The sequence below is a fragment of the Erinaceus europaeus genome, chromosome 8 (assembly GCF_950295315.1).
Source record: "Erinaceus europaeus chromosome 8, mEriEur2.1, whole genome shotgun sequence".
NCBI classification, from domain to species: domain Eukaryota; kingdom Metazoa; phylum Chordata; class Mammalia; order Eulipotyphla; family Erinaceidae; genus Erinaceus; species Erinaceus europaeus.
In genome coordinates this window covers 6,439,464-6,455,411 of record NC_080169.1, presented here as the reverse complement: position 1 = coordinate 6,455,411, position 15,948 = coordinate 6,439,464, and the positions used below count along the sequence as shown (strand labels likewise).

The window sequence follows — 15,948 nt, the reverse complement described above, 5'->3', positions numbered from 1 at the left end:
AACTCTGGTGGTGGGAACTGTGTGGAATTGTCTTACAATCCTGTTATTTTACAACCTTATGAACCATTATTAAATCACTAATAATAAAAAAGAGGCTTGCTTCAGATTATCTTTTATACTTACAAAAATTATTGTTAGCATCTTGTTTTACTCTCTATCATAATACATTTATATTCTCATTCTATTTTTTCCCCCATAACAGCAAGTTTGTATTACTAACACCAGGAATTACTTCACATTGCTCCTACTCCACATCTTTTTTTAATAACACTTTTCTTAAAGTACGTAGTTAAGACACTCAGAAATATTGATAATTGCATGGTAGTGGGAGTCACACAGTGGCATCAGGTGAGGTCTCATCTACCATGATCTCTTTCTGTTTTCCTTCTTATTCCCGAAGGTCTGGCCTTTCTAGGGATGGTGGAGTTGGAAAAAGAATCCTTTACTCATCCTTCAGGATGAATCGCCTTCCAGAAGACATGGAGAACGCCCTCACAGGGAGCCAGAGCTCACATGCTTCCTTGCACAGCTTTCATTCCATCAACCCTACACAGCTCATGGCCAGGATTGAGTCCTACGAAGGAAGAGAAAAGAAAGGCATATCAGATGTCAGGAGGACTTTCTGTTTGTTTGTCACCTTTGACCTCTTGTTTGTAACATTACTGTGGATAATAGAATTAAATGTAAGTGTTTGCTTTTCATGACATTATAAGAATCTTTTCTAGAGACAAGACAATTTTAATTTTCTCATAATTTCTCATCTAGTGAGTTCAGTGTTTATTTTCTAAGTAAGAAAGGATGGTTCTCTACCTCATTTGGACCTTTCTTGGCCTCTGCTGTTACTGTTTAAAACAAATTTTGGGGCTTGGGCATTGATGCACTAGGTAGAACTCATCAGTTACACTGCACCAGGACCCTGGTTCAAGCCCCTGGGCCCCATCTGCAGGGGGAAGGCTTCAAGAGCCATAAAACAATGCTACAGGTATATCTCTCTCTCTTCCTCTCTATGTTACCCTTCCTTCTCAGTTTTTGTCTCTATGAAAAATAAATAAATAATGTTTTTTAAAAGTAAAAAAAAAAAACTAGGTTGGTTAATTAATTTTTTTTAATTCGAATTTGTGATGTTTTGCTCTAGAACAGGAATTGACAGACCCTAGCTTGGAGACCAAATTCAGCTGACCTGCTTTTCTACATAAAGTTTTATTGGAACACAGCCCTGGCTATATGCTTACATATTGTCTATCACTGATTTTGTGATGGGTAGTTGTGACAAAATCACAAAAGTCACAATATTTACTCCTTGACACTAGTAGAAAAGATGGTTGATCATTGTTCCAAAAAAAAAAAAAAACCTCAGCATGATTCTAAAGTATTTTAGATATTATATCTATTATTCTAGAGTTTGAAAGTTTGTTTTTATTTTATCAGCTTACACAGACTGGCAAACCATTGTCTGGATCAGTAGTGTATAATCAAAATGTAACATGAACCTCAGCGATTTAAAGTTTACTAAGTATACATTAATAAAAGTCAAAATACTGGTTAAAATCCACTAGTGATATTTTTATACTATATTTTATGTAGGGTTAAATTGTTCAATTTGGTGCCTTGCTCAGTTACAGTATTAACTTGTTCAGCTAGTTGGGCTCTTGACTCAGGCATTTCAGCTCTCAGCACTAATTACCTGTAGACAGTTTGTGTTTTTTTTCAGCCTCATTTGTTTCCCCATTTCTGATAATAGTTACGTCAAAAGCTTTCCCGACTCCTGTGATTATAGCATCAGTTAATATTTGGATGTTTTCCTCATTCTTTATTGCTTCTAGCTTGTTGGCATTTCTTTCTGGACTTCTGTCCTGGTTTGTTGCTGCAGTGGTCATTTTTTGTTTGTTTGTTTAACCATTATATTTGGCGTCTTTTGAAAGTTGTGTCCTGGGTGTTGCTGTTTAGATGTGGGGTGGGATGGGTGGGCTCTGGTCTGTTGGTTCCTGGACCCCTGAGACCAGTTACTCTGTGTTGGATCTGTTGTATTACAGACACCACCACTGCCTTTGGAAGATGAGAGGTAGGGTCTGTTGTGCCCACATTGAAGTGAGGAATTAATAACAGAAGCAACTATCATAAATAAATAAATAAATGCAAAATACAGTGAAACACAAAATAGGACAACTCCCTCCAACAACAAGCAAACAAAACACACAGCAGCCAACCTCAGCCAATAGAGGGAATCTACACAGAGAGCCAGAGGAGACCTGCCAGACTGCTTGGGCCTACCTGTAGTTCAGATCTGCCCAAACAAGGTAGCAAGGACCCCTCCTGTGCTCTGACAAAAAGTTCCGCCCTGGGATCTGCCGTGGGGAGTTTTATTCTGCACAGGTGGTCTGTGCCAGTGGCTGCTTCTAATTTTCAGAAAAGCCACCCTGGCCTGGGGAACGGACTTGGAAGTGCAGTGGGAGACTCACTGCTTGGCTTGCACTTGTCCTCTCCAGCACTCTTTTGCCGATTCATAAATGGATTATAATTTTTTTTTCCTACTGTGGTTTCTCTTTGTCCCCTCCCATCTGTAGTTTCTCTCTTACTGGCCTCGAAATCTGGCTTCCATTCAGAGATGCCAGGACCCCAAGCAGATTTCTTGAGGAGAGTCAGCCTACCTGTCTTCATGCAGCTATCTTGACTCCACCCCAGATCTGTTCATTTTGTTTCAAAGTCTTGGATTTATTTACAGTCCCTAAAAACAAATAGGTGAAGGTGGGGGCTAGATAGCATAAAGGTTATACAAACAGACTCTTATGCCTGAGGCTCTAAAGTCCCAGGTTCAGTCCCTCCACACACCACCATAAACCATAAACCAGGGCTCTGGTAAGGAAGAAGAAAAAAATTAAAAAAAAAAAAAAGAACCCTTAAATTTTTTTTTTTTTTTTTGTACTTTACTAGAGCTAGGAGGGAGAGGAGAGGAGAGGAGGGGGGGGGAGGGAAGACCAGCTCAGATCAGTACTTTGATATATGCTGCTCCACAGATCAAACTTGGAGCTTCACACTTACAAGTCTAGAACTCTTCTATTGCGCCTACATAAATTAACTTTTCTAGAATAACACCCCCACCCCAATAGCAGAATTTGTCTGCTTTTTAAATTTTTCTTTCAGCTAATTTCCAGTATATATTTTCTAATCTCTGGGTATATATTTTCTAAGGTTTCTGGCATTATGTGCTTGCTTTTTTTTTTTTTTTTTGCTAGGTGCTTTATAAGAAATTTGGAAAAGTATTTAAAAAAATATTGTGGTTACTGTTTGAAATGACTTCTTGTTTTTCATTTCCTGTTTAGGATTTTTTTTTTTAATTTGTCTTTTACCTGAAAGTATAAAGATCTTACCCTATTCTATGATTAATATTCTGATCCATAACAGCGTTTCTTTGTTGTAGACACTTAATAATGACCTTTACTGGACTCATTCCATTTCATCATAGATTCTGCTAGAGAGACGAAACTATGAATTCACACACTCACATTAGAAAATAAGATTTGTCTCAAAAAACATAATGATAATGTACTATGAAACTACTGTTGAGTTTCTTTTTAAATTTCATTTTATTTATTTATTTACTTATTTACTTATTTATTGGACAGAGACAGAAATTGAAATGGGAGGGGAGATAGGGAAAGAGACAGAGAGACACCTGCAGCCCTACTTTACCACTCGTGCAGCTTTCCCCCTGCAGGTGGGGACCAGGGGCTTGAACCCGGGAACTACAATGTGTGCATTCACCCAGGTGCACCACTGCCTGGCCCCCTTAAATTTCTGTTTATAGATTTCCCTTCAGTTAACCTAGCATTGTGAATATACCTTAAAAACAAAAAAGTCAATCAAACAATCCAATGATGTACTAACTTACAGTATCTCTTTCTCACTAAGGACTCCATGTGTGCACATAAAATCAATACTTATCAATATATGTTTTAAAGGAACACTATGTTTCTAAGCTAAAAGCTATATAATGAGAGCTGAATAAATAATAAATATTTTAATGGGGAGCATACCAGTAGTTTTAAGAGAGGACTCTGTCAGTACATAGCCCCTTGTAAGTGAAAATTGAATTCCTTTTAACATTCTATTTCTAATTCTGCTTAGAGTTCTTGAGCCTGACGTGGGTCTGTCAGTACAAACTGTATGATCACTGTCTTCTGTGGTTTGTCTCTATACATTTTTACTACTCATGTGTAAAGTCTTTGTTGTCTCACTTTGCTTTGTGTTTTGATTTCTGTACATTACTGAACAGCAGGCACAGGCTTCTGATGGATGTATTATAGTCTCCACAGATTTCTTAGACATTTATCTATTTATTATTGGATAGAGACAGAAATTGAGAAGGGAGGAGGGGATAGAGAGAAAGAGAGACACCTGCAACTCGGCTTCACCACTCATGAAGCTTTCCCCCTGCAAGTGGGGACCAGGGGCTTGAACTTGGGTCCTTGCACATTGTAATGTGTATACTTAACCAGGTGCGCCACCACCTAGCCCCTTCACAAAATTTAACTAAAGAGAATCTTTCACTGCCTTGTAGTCTATAAAGGAGGGAATTGGGCGGTACCGCAGCAGCTTAAGCGCAGGTGGCGCAAAGCGCAAGGACTGGTGTAAGGAAGGATGCTGGTTTGAGCCCCTGGCTCCCCACCTGCAGGGGAGTCGCTTCACAGGCGGTGAAGCAGGTCTGCAGGTGTCTATCTTTCTCCCCCCCCTCCGTCTTCCCCTCCTCCCTCCATTTTTCTCTGTCCTATCCAACAATGATGACAATAATAACTACAACAATAAAGCAACAAGGGCAACAAATGGGAATAAATAAATGTTTAAAAAACAAGAAAGAAAGAAAGGACATAGCATTAAGTGTGTGCTTAGGCCTTCAGATACATACAGAGACGTACCAACTTTTTTTTAGTCATAACAATAATCCAAACACTTTGCATTTATATATAATTTCTGGTGTAGTTTTCTTCCTTGACCTAGAGTGCTGACTAGCACCAGGCCAGCCTGAAGTGCAGATATGAGTGAGCATAGAGAAATTTAAAGGGACCCTTGGTTCCTTTTCCTTCTGGAAGTTCTTAAGGCTTCTGATCTCTGGGGTCGGCTGAAAGTGGTCATTCTGGTTCTGCCTAGGGCCTCCTGACACGTTCTTGAGTGGACTGATTTCCTAGTTTGTATCTGGAATCCTGCATGGCTTGACTTGTTTGGAGATACTTTTTCTCCAAACTCTTCTCCACTGGACTCTTTAGACTGAATAAAGCTGGGATCAGAGTAGTACCAGGAATAAGGCTGTGTTCTGTTGTTACTGTTTTGTTTTGTTTTGCTTTTAACTTTTTAGTTGAGATTATATTTTCTAACATGTTGTTGTCCATGTCCATTCCTTATTTTACTACTATTGAGTTGTTGGGAATGTGATGATGTATTTTTTGCATAGAAAAAAAAAATCATGTCGTGACATTTCTATCACTCCAATATTTTCTATTACCAGAAAGTATCCGAAAGCTTCTAATTTAATCTGGAACTGTCATGGCGGACTTTGCTTCCATCTGGAATTTGATTTTAAAGTCAGTTAAATCATACCCAACATGTCAACTCTTTTTTTTTTACATTTTGTTTTTTATTTATTTATTTATTTATTTTCCCTTTTGTTGCCCTTGTTGTTTTTTATTGTTGTTGTAGTTATTGTTGTTACTGATGTTGTCATTGTTAGATAAGACAGAGAAATGGAGAGAGGAGGGGAAGACAGAGAGGGGGAGAGAAAGACAGACACCTGCAGACCTGCTTCACCGTCTTGACCTGCTTCACTCCCTGTAGGTGGGTGAAGGGGCTCAAACCAGTTTCCTTATGCCGGTCCTTGCACATTGTGCCACGTGCGCTTAACCCTCTGCCCTACTGCCTGACTCCCCCCTTGTCAGCTTTTTTAAAGATGACATGAGAAGCAGCTGTCAGCACCCCCCTTAACAGTGGCATAGCTCTATATAATGACAGTGTAATTTAGTATTATCTAAAATAAATTTAACCTAGAAAGAGAATTGTTATTGTTCTCTCAGCATTTGTGTTTCATATACTGATTCTGGAGTTATACTCTACCCCCCCTTTTTTTTTTCCTGGTCATGGGGTGTCACCACTTCACACAGACTTTTTAGGTAGTAAAAAAAAGAGAGATGGAGAGAGCAGAAGGTGCCACAGCACCAAAGCAACCCCTTGTGTGATGAGGGCCGGACTCAACCTAGGCCACATGCATAGCAACTCAGTCACTGTCTTAGGCGAGCTGTCTGGCTGGCCCATTCATTTATTCATTTATTTATTCTTTTTTTTTCATTTATTTATCCTTTTTCTCTCTTTCTTCCTTCCTTCCTTCCTTCCTTTCTTTCTTTCTTTTTTTCTTAGGGATAACAGAAATCCAGATTAGGAAGAGACTGGTAATGGACTGAAAGTTTACAAGGGAAGGAGTTGAGGACTTGATGGAATATATAAAGAGGGTAGCCAAGAAAGGATGGGATTTAGGTGGAAGAATAAGCTGAAGTTGGAATGTAGTAACAATAGAGAGAAATTTTGACGATAAAGAGGAGCAGAAGGGGGGCTGAGTGGTAGTGCAGAGGATTAAGGCACATGACGCGAAGCACAAGAACCAGCTCAAGGATCCCAGTTCGAGCCCCCAGCTCCCCACCTGCAGGGGAGTCGCTTCACAAGCGGTGAAGCAGGTCTGCAGGTGTCTGTCTTTCTCTCCCCGTCTCAGTCTTCCCCTCCTCTCTCCATTTCTCTCTGTCCTGTCCAACAACGGTGACAGCAATGACAACAATAATAACAACAACAATAACGATAAACAACAAGGGAAAAATGGCCTCTAGGAGCAGTGGATTCCTAGTGGAAGCACCAAGCCCCCCAAAAGAGGAACAGAAGTACTGAGTGTGTGTGTGTGTGTGTGTGTGTGTGTGTGTGTGTGTGTGTGTGTGTGTTAGAGAAAAGGTTACCTTGTTAGAAATTAAGGTGTCTCTAGGAAGCGAAATGGCATGGGGAAACTGATTTTAGACTGTTCTCATTCATGCATAGAGAGGAAAGTATTTGGGATTACTTGCAACTTGTTATAGGTTCTGAAGTGGTTTGAAATCATGGTTTGACGGTCTTCTAGGAGCTGATGGATTGTGTTGTACATAGTTACCTCTCTGCTTTGTCCAGCTAGACTTCTAGCTTACCATCCTCCCGCTAACTGCTGTGTGTTGCTGATGAAAGTGTATGCATTCTCATGAGTGTGTACACACACACATCTGCTTTCCTCACTAGTAGCCCCCAGATACGTATTCCCCAAACTAAACTAATACTCAGCTTTCATTAGTTTCATTGTTTTGTGTGTGTGTGTTTCTTGTGTTTAATATTCAGACTAATTTCTGTCTAACCAACCAGAAAAATAATATTCAAAATGTGACCTCTTCACCATTTTGCTATTGCCACCCTGGACCAAATCAGCATTACCACTTAATAATACTGGACATCTATAAATATTTTTAAAAAGAAAGAAAAAAACTGAGAAGAAGAGAAAAGGAAAGAAAAAAGTCAAGTCCAGGGAGCTAGCTGAGCACAGGTTCATTCCTCAGCACCATCTTATTTATATCAGAGGTGAGCAGTACCCTAGGCCTTTCCGTCTTCTCCCTCCTCTCTCATTTCCCACTCTCTCAGACAGACAAACAAACATTTTATTTTGCTTAGAGATTTAATATTGATTTACAGAATTATGGGATGCCACCATTCTCACCACCAGGGGCAGTCCGTGTAAGGATGACCCCAGGGAAGATTTTCATGACTCCTCCCAATCCAAAGTGAAAGCAGCCATCAGTGTGTCATCATGTGGCCTGCCCCCGCATAGGACTGCTTTTCTTTCTTTTGTTATTGTTCCTGTCAGGGAAATAATGATTTACAAGACAGTTGCCACGTGGGTACAATTTCTCATTTTCCTGAGACTTATTTTCTTATGTCCTCCTTGTTACAAGGTAAACTCCATGAAGACATACACTGCTGTGCTTATTGATGTGTTCTTGTGTCTAGAATAATGCTTGACTTTGAGTAAGTGCTCAGCAAATATTTGGTGAAGACAAAGGTGATGGCAGCAGTGTGTAGGCTTGAGCAAAGTAGGGACAGATTTCAATTCTATTCTTTATCAAGTAGGTTTATAGCCATTATAACCAGGTCACACAGAAATGTAAACCTTAAGGTGTTTATAAAGTGTAGAACAGTTTATGATATACATTCATTTGTGTAAGAAATACTTTGAAAAGTATCTAATCCGAGAGGATGCTTTACTCGAGGTCATTTTTATTCTTTCAAAGGTATTCTTTATCAATTTCTGCTAGCACTAACAAATTTAATGGTTAATTGGATTTAAATGTGTCCTTCTCCCTGCTAGCTACATTGCTTTGGTCAGGATGAACCACGGCTGTGCTCCAGACTCGAGACTTCAACTTATGGTTACGTCTTAGGCTCCTTATTATGAGGCTGATCCAGGGATCCTAACAGTTGTAGTTTCTGCTTGAGTGCTGCATTAGCTGCAGGACATACGCATTCTTTCTTGATTAAAAAAAAAAAATCTCTATAGTTTAATTTCTGGATTTTTTTTTTTTTTGCCTCTAGGGTTATTGCCAGGGCTCAGTGCCTGTACCACGAATGCACTGCTCCTGGAGACCATTTTTTCCCCTTTTGTTGCCCTTGTTGTTTTATCATTGTTGTGATTATTATTTATTATTGTTGTTGTTGCTGTCGTTGGATAGGACAGAGAGAAATGGAGAGAGGAGGGGAAGACAGAGAGAGGGAGAGAAAGACAGACACCTGCAGACCTGCTTCACCGCCTGTGAAGTGACTCCCCTGCAGGTGGGGAGCCGGGCGTTTAACCCGCTGCGCTGCCGCCGGACTCCCTAATTTCTGGAATTTTGGACTTAATTATTTAGCAGTTGTCTTGATCAGAGAATTAGGAGTAGACGGAAAGTTTGCTAGGTTTTCCTTTTCTCTCCATCCCCTTGGCCCACCTGCTATTCCCTGGGCTTCACACAGGTGCAATTTCACTGCTCCTGGCCTCTTAGTTTTCATTCATATAGAGACACAGAGAAGGATACACAAGGCCAGGGCTTTCTCTGTTGCAACAGGAGCCTCCTGTGTGGTGCAATACTTAAAACTGAGCTATATGCATAACTTGGCATATGCCCTACCTGGTAGGTTTGGGGCTTAGGTCTTAGACATCTTACCATTTACTTTAACTTTGTCACATAGGATGATAGCTCTAGTCTGCCCCTTATTTTGTTTTCTGTTCAACCAGGAAGACTTTTTGGTCTTCTCTCTTGTGTCCTTGGTAATTGCCATCATTGATGTTTAGGCCTCCAAGACCTTAAACAGTAGAGAGTGACTAGAAAGTAAAGAACACCCCAAGTGAAAGGGAAGTATGGATATATATATATTCATTTGATTGTATATGAGAAGAGAAAAAGGAATTTTTTTATCTTTATTTATTGGATAGAGACAGCCAGAAATTGAGAGAAAGGGGGGGATAGAGAGGGAGAGAGACAGAGAGACACCTGCAGACCTGCTTCACCACTCATGAAGCTTTCCCCCTGCATTTGGGGACCAGGGGCTTGAACCCAGGACCTTGCAAATTGTAACACGTGTACTCAACCAGGTGCGCTACTACTGATCCTGAGAAAAAGGAGTTTCTTACTTTGCATTTTAGTTGGCCGAAATATGAACTACAGAAAGAACATTCTTCCTTACGCATTTATATTTATTTAATAAGTGAATTCAAATGTGTATTCAATTCAAGTACTGAAGTAAAAAAGGCTGTTTCTCATTTATTAGAACTATGAAATTCTTTTTTCCATATTTTGACACTTTTTATTAAGAAGGCAAAAAAAAAAAAGCACGTTATAAAATCTTATTTGTATGTTACAGTATTTCCACATGTAAATCTCCTTGCTTTTACTTCTTCATCTTCTTCCTAGGTGAATGGAGGAATTGAAAATACATTAGAAAAGGAGGTGGTGCGGTATGACTACTACTCTTCTTATTTCGACATATTTGTAAGTATTTCGTATTTCACATTTCTTTTTAGGTTTGATGAAACTGTAAGCATTGGGCACACTGAAACCGGTAATCTCAGTAGACTTTGAAGTCTTTGTCACTTTTCCTCCCTGAACATTATCTTTCTTTCTTCCTTAGTGTTATCCTCTTATAAATAATAGTAAGTATTCTTTAAAAATATTTTTATTTATTTAATGAAAGAGAGTGTAGGGGGGAGAGAGAAACAAAAAGAGAAAGAACCCCAGAGTACTGCTCAGCTCTGTTTTTATGGTGATGCTGAGGACTGAACCTAGGACCTCAGAGCCTCAGGCATGCAAGTCTTTTGTATAATCACTAGGCTGTCACTCCAGCCCAGTGTTAAATATTTTAACATTGTCTTAGAGAGGGAGCCCAGCGGTGGTAGCGCTACAGGTTAGGCGCACGTGGCGCAAAGTGTAAGGACTGGCCGGCCTTAGGATCCCGGTTTGGCTCCCCCACCTGCAGGGGACTCGCTTCACAAGCAGTGAAGCAGGTCTGCAGGCATCTAAGGTTCTCTCCCCCGTCTCTGTCTACCCCTCCTCTCTCCATTTCTCTGCCCAACAACAACAGCAGGGGCAACAACAACCAGGGCAACAAAATGAGAAAAATGGCCTCCAGGAGCAGTGGAGTACTGCAGGCACAGAGCCCCAGTGATATCTCTGGTGGCAAGGAAAGAAAGAAAGAAAGAAAGAAAGAAAGAAAGAAAGAAAGAAAGAAAGAAAGAAAGAAAGAAAGAAAGAAGGAAAGAAGGAAAGAAGGAAAAGAAAGAAAGAAAAAAGAGAAAAAGAAGAGAAAGAAAATAAATAAAAGAAAGGCCAAAATAAAAAGCAAAAGGTGATTTGAGCACCTTGCTAGGAGCAAGGTAGTCGCGGACCCGATGAAGTTCACAGGCGTCCATGCACCAAGATGGTAATTTGAGTCTCCTTCCCACATGCCCTAGGAGGAGAGAGGAAGCAGGTGTGCGTGGGTTCTCTTGTTCTCTCATCTCATCCTCCTCCTCAGTTTCTCAGTGTACTTTAATATCAAGGAGAAACAACAAATGGAAGAGGCTTGGGAGGAATTGTAGCTGGCATCCATCCCTGGATTCCAGGTAGAGTTTCAGCAATCAGCCTAGTGGAATGCAAAGTAGAAAAGGGGCGGGGTCCAGCAGAGTGCTTCTATAAAGACTCTCATGCCTGAGGCTCTGAAGTCCCAGGTTCAGTCCCCTGCACCATCATAAACCAAAGCTGAGCAGTGCTCTTGTAAAAAAAAAAAAAAAAAAAAAGATAGAAAAAAGAAAACTCAACTTGTGGGGCTGGGAATTGGCACACCTGGTCGAGTGTACATATTAACAGTTCTCAGGACCCAGGTTCAAGCCCCTGGTCCCCACCTATAGGGGGAAAGCTGTTTGAGCTGTGAAGCAGGGCTGCAGGTGTCTCTCTCCTACCCTCTTGGTTTCTGGCTGTCTCTATCCAATAAAGATTTTTTTAAAAATAGGGAGTCGGCAGTAGTGCAGCGGGTTAAGTGCATGTGGCGCCAAGCGTAAGGACCAGCATAAGGATCCCGGTTGGAGCCCCCGGCTCCCCACCTGCAGGGGAGTCGCTTCACAGGCAGGCGGTGAAGCAGGTCTGCAGGTGTCTGTCTTTCTCTCCCCTTCTCTGCCTTCCCCTCCTCTCTCCATTTCCCTCTGTCCTAGCCAACAATGATGACATCAATAACAACAATAACTACAACTTCAATAAAACAAGGGCAACAAAAGGGAATAAATAAATAAATATATTATTAAAAAGATTAAAAAATAAAAAAGAAATCAACTCGTAGAACATTTTCTCTCATGTTGAAAGAACATAAAATTTTACACGGAGACTTAGAGAGAAAAATCATTCCCTTGCTTGCTAGTTTGTTGATCATGGGAAATTACATTTGAATCTTGGTGTGAAAGGTATTAGTTAAACTCAAAGGATGGATCCCAAATGTTGGTCTGTAGGTCATTCTGTGACAGCCTTCAGCTAGATCGGAAGGTGAAGATGGTTTCATTGATTCTTCACAAAACCAAGTCATTTACTTTCCTGTGTGTATTCTTTTTTGAAGCTTCTTTTTTTTTCCCCCCATATAGCTCTTGGCAGTTTTTCGGTTCAAAGTGTTAATACTCGCATATGCTGTGTGCAGAGTGCGTCATTGGTGGGCGATTGCGGTGAGTATGCTGGGTGGGCAGTGGTGTGGGCAGGCCTCCAGGGTGCAGGAAGAATAAGTGGTGATTTTGTTTTATTGATTTAATAATGATCAACAGGACAGCAGGATAAGAGGGATACAATTCCACATAATTCCCACCACCAGAGTTCTGTGTCCCATTCCCCCCCCACTGGAAGCTTTCCTGTTCTTTTTTTTTTTTTTTTAAATACTTATTTATTTATGTATTCATTCCCTTTTGTTGCCCTTGTTGTTTTATTGTTGTAGGTATTGTTGTTGTTATTGGTGTTGTCGTTGGATAGGACAGAGAGAAGTGGAGAGAGGGGGAAAGAAAGACAGACACTGCAGACCTGCTTCACCACTTGTGAATTGACCCCCCTGCAGGTGGGGAGCCGGGGGCTCGAACCAGGATTCTTAAGCTGGCCTTTGCGCTTGGCACCATGTGTGCTTAACCCGCTGCGCTACTGCCTGACTCCCAACTTTCCTATTCTTTATCCCTCTGGGAGTATGGACCCAGGGTCATTATGAGGTGCAGAAGGTGGAAGGTCTGGCTCCTGCAGTTGTTTCTCTGCTGGACTTGGGTGTTGGCAGGTCGATCCATACTCCCAGCCTGTCTCTCTCTTTCCTTAGTGGGGCAGGGAAAGTGGAGCTCCAGGACACATGGTGGGCTCGTCTGCCCAGGGAAGTCAGGTTTGCTTCATGGTAGCATCTACAACTTGGCAGCTGAAAAAGAGTTAAGATATAAAGCAGAACAAATTGTTTAATAATCAGGAAGGTATGAATAGAGCAGATGAGATTTGGGGTCTCCATTTTGGAAAAGAAGCTAGCAGGTCTATTTTGGGTATATTACAAGGGCCCGGGCCCATGACTTTACTAATTTTTTTTTGCCTGAGCCCAACAGCTAACATGCAGATAGGCCAAAGGTATTGTCTGGGGAAAAGGATGTCCAAGTTAGAAACAGGACTAGAAAGCTGAATCAGGGAGCTCCCACGTATGAGGAAAGTATATAAATATGGTTAACTGAAAAACCCCATCGATTTTTACTTAGAGTCTATATTCAGTGCAGGAGCCTGTGTAACCTCTGCATCCCTGTGGGTCTGAGCTCGCATTCTGTGGTCATAGCTAGGCACTAGCCTGTGGTACTTTCTCCTTGCTTGTCCTGAGGCCCCCCCCCCCCCCCCCCACTTTAGCAGGCCTAATGTGTCAGGATTTCTTGCCAATAGTAATGCATAACTCACTCAGTCTCTGTGGGCCCTGCGCCAAGTGAGGAAGCCAGAGGCCCAGCAGCCATTACTGACTAAGCATCAACCCTCCCTCTATCTCAGTTTGCACATGAGAGATGAGATCATTACTGCTGTTTCAAAGATACTTGGAAATTTTCCCGTTTGCTTAATTACTTCCTAACATGCTCTGCTTATTTTGATAATTGCTTTCCTTCCTGTCCCTGCTCTTCTCTTTCTAGTTTTAAAGGGTAATATCCTCTTCTTCCTTTTTATTATCTCCCTCAGGCTTCTTGAAGGCAGTAAGGACCTTACCCTTCTCCGTTTCCTTGTATCTAGCACATAAATCAGGTACATAGTATCCACCCTCAATAAATGGTCATTACTATTAATATTTTTTGATAGGACAGAGAAATGTTGGGAGCGGAGAGAATAACTGAGAGGGAGAGAGACAGCTGCAGCACTGCTCCACCTCTCTCGAAGCTTTCCCTGGGGCCTGAATCTAGTTGTTTGCACATGGTAACACGTGCTCTGCCGGGTGTGCCACCATCTAACCCCTGGTATTCACCCTCAGCAAATCTTTGTTGATTGAAAAGAGAATCATGAACAATTTCCCCCTGACTTACTTTTGCCATTTGCACAGCTATCTGAATGTTTTCTTTTTCTGAATGAGCAAAGGCACACATACGGACTTTGGGGGTGTTCAACTTCCCAGCTAGAGAGAACTGCCCAATAATAACCTGTAATCCTGCTTTTGGAATCTCATGAGACCTCCATCTGTGAGTGAGCCACTATGGGTTTGTACAGCTGGAAGTGGTGTAGCTCTTCCCAAGACAGAGTCCATGAAGGGTCACCTTTGCCTGGTCATCTCTGTTGAGTAGCTACAGACTCACAGGGCAGGTATCAGATCATCTGTTGAGCCTCACACATATATTTCACGGATGTGTGGGTTAACCGTTTTAGCCAGACTGGACTCCCTTTGCTGAGTTCTCTTGCCAAGACCAAATAACTGTAATGATTGCCCCATCCCACCAGTTTTTCTGTGAGAGTTCCTTTCTGGAACATTCTGTTTCAGAGTCCCCCTAATGTCAACTAGAGACTGTGTCTCTCATTCTCAGTTTCAGGAAAGTTTTTAACAGATATATTCTATGCAATTTTTAAAAATATTTTATTTATTCCCTTTTGTTGCCTTTGTTGTTTTATTGTTGTAGTTATTATTGTTGTTGTCATTGTTGGATAGGACAGAGAGAAATGGAGAGAGGAGGGGAAGACAGAGAGGAGGAGAGAAAGATAGACACCTGCAGACCTGCTTCACCGCCTGTGAAGCGACTCCCCTGCAGGTGGGGAGCCGGGGTTCGAACCGGGATCCTTATGCCGGTCCTTGTGCTTTGCGCCACCTGCGCTTAACCCGCTGCGCTACAGCCCGACTCCCGCAATTTTTTTTTTTTTAAAGAGTGTCTCCTTGACACATTCTTTCAGATTATCAAAGGGTCAGGTCAAATTTAGTGGTTTGAAAACATTTGCAGAGGGGCCAGGCTGTGGCACACCTGGTTAAGCTCACACATTGCCGTGCACAAGAACACAGGTTCAAGCCCCTGGACCCCACTGGCTTCATGAAAAAGCTTCATGAAAAGCTTCATGAGTGGTGAAGCAGGGCTACAGGTGTCTTTCTGTTCTTCCCCTTCCTAGCTCCCTTTCCTTCTCAAGTTTTCACTGTCTCTATCCAATAATAAGTAAATAAAAATATTTTTAAAAAGCCCAAGCGGGGAGTCGGGCGGTAGCGCAGCGGGTTAAGCGCAGGTGGCACAAAGCACAAGGACCGGCATAAGGATCCCGGTTCGAACCCCGGCTCCCCACCTGCAGGGGAGTCGCTTCACAGGCGGTGAAGCAGGTCTGCAGGTGTCTGTCTTTCTCTCCTCCTCTCTGTCTTCCCCTCCTCTCTCCATTTCTCCCTGTCCTATCCAACAACGACAACAACAATAATAACTACAACAATAAAACAACAAGGGCAACAAAAGGGAATCAATAAATAAATATTTAAAAAATTTAAAAAAATTTAAAAAAAAAAATTTTAAAAAGCCCAAGCATTTGCAGAGACCAGGCAACTCAGAGGAGAAGTCAGCTAGTGTGTAAAGAGAACTTGGTGTCAATTAACTGATACAAATACCTTCTTTCCTAAGCAGGGTGTGTGTGAGCAAGTGCGTGTATGTCTCTCTTTCTCCCTCTCTTTCTCTTGTTTATTCATTTATTTTGTCTTGCTAATAGACACTGACTTTGCAGCTTGGTTAATATTTACTTAACATGGCACCTGATGTCCTCCGACCTCCAGTCTGTTCGTCAAGGCCACTATAGGCATTTGTGCACGACATATCCAATCCCCTTGCCCCGGTCTGGGTTATGTGCCTGTGGCTTAGATGGATTATTGTGTGTATGAATGATACCCTGCCAGTATAAAAAAGTCTAATTTAAA

At 41.6% G+C, this 15,948-nt stretch overlaps 1 protein-coding gene across 4 annotated transcripts in view; it reads left to right on the top strand.

Moving 5' to 3' along the window:
- The window catches only part of STARD3NL (STARD3 N-terminal like), a 48,421-nt gene that overhangs the window by 17,821 nt on the left and 14,652 nt on the right, over window positions 1-15,948 (top strand). For 3 of the 4 annotated variants that reach the window (XM_060195845.1, XM_007535245.3, XM_060195847.1), the window contains 3 exons: window positions 401-683; window positions 9,993-10,070; window positions 12,185-12,262. In XM_060195845.1, the coding sequence (XP_060051828.1) occupies window positions 459-683; window positions 9,993-10,070; window positions 12,185-12,262 (381 nt within the window). In that variant the 5' untranslated portion in view covers window positions 401-458. The remainder of the gene's footprint in view (window positions 1-400; window positions 684-9,992; window positions 10,071-12,184; window positions 12,263-15,948) is intronic. The other variant, XM_060195846.1, reaches the window with a different exon arrangement.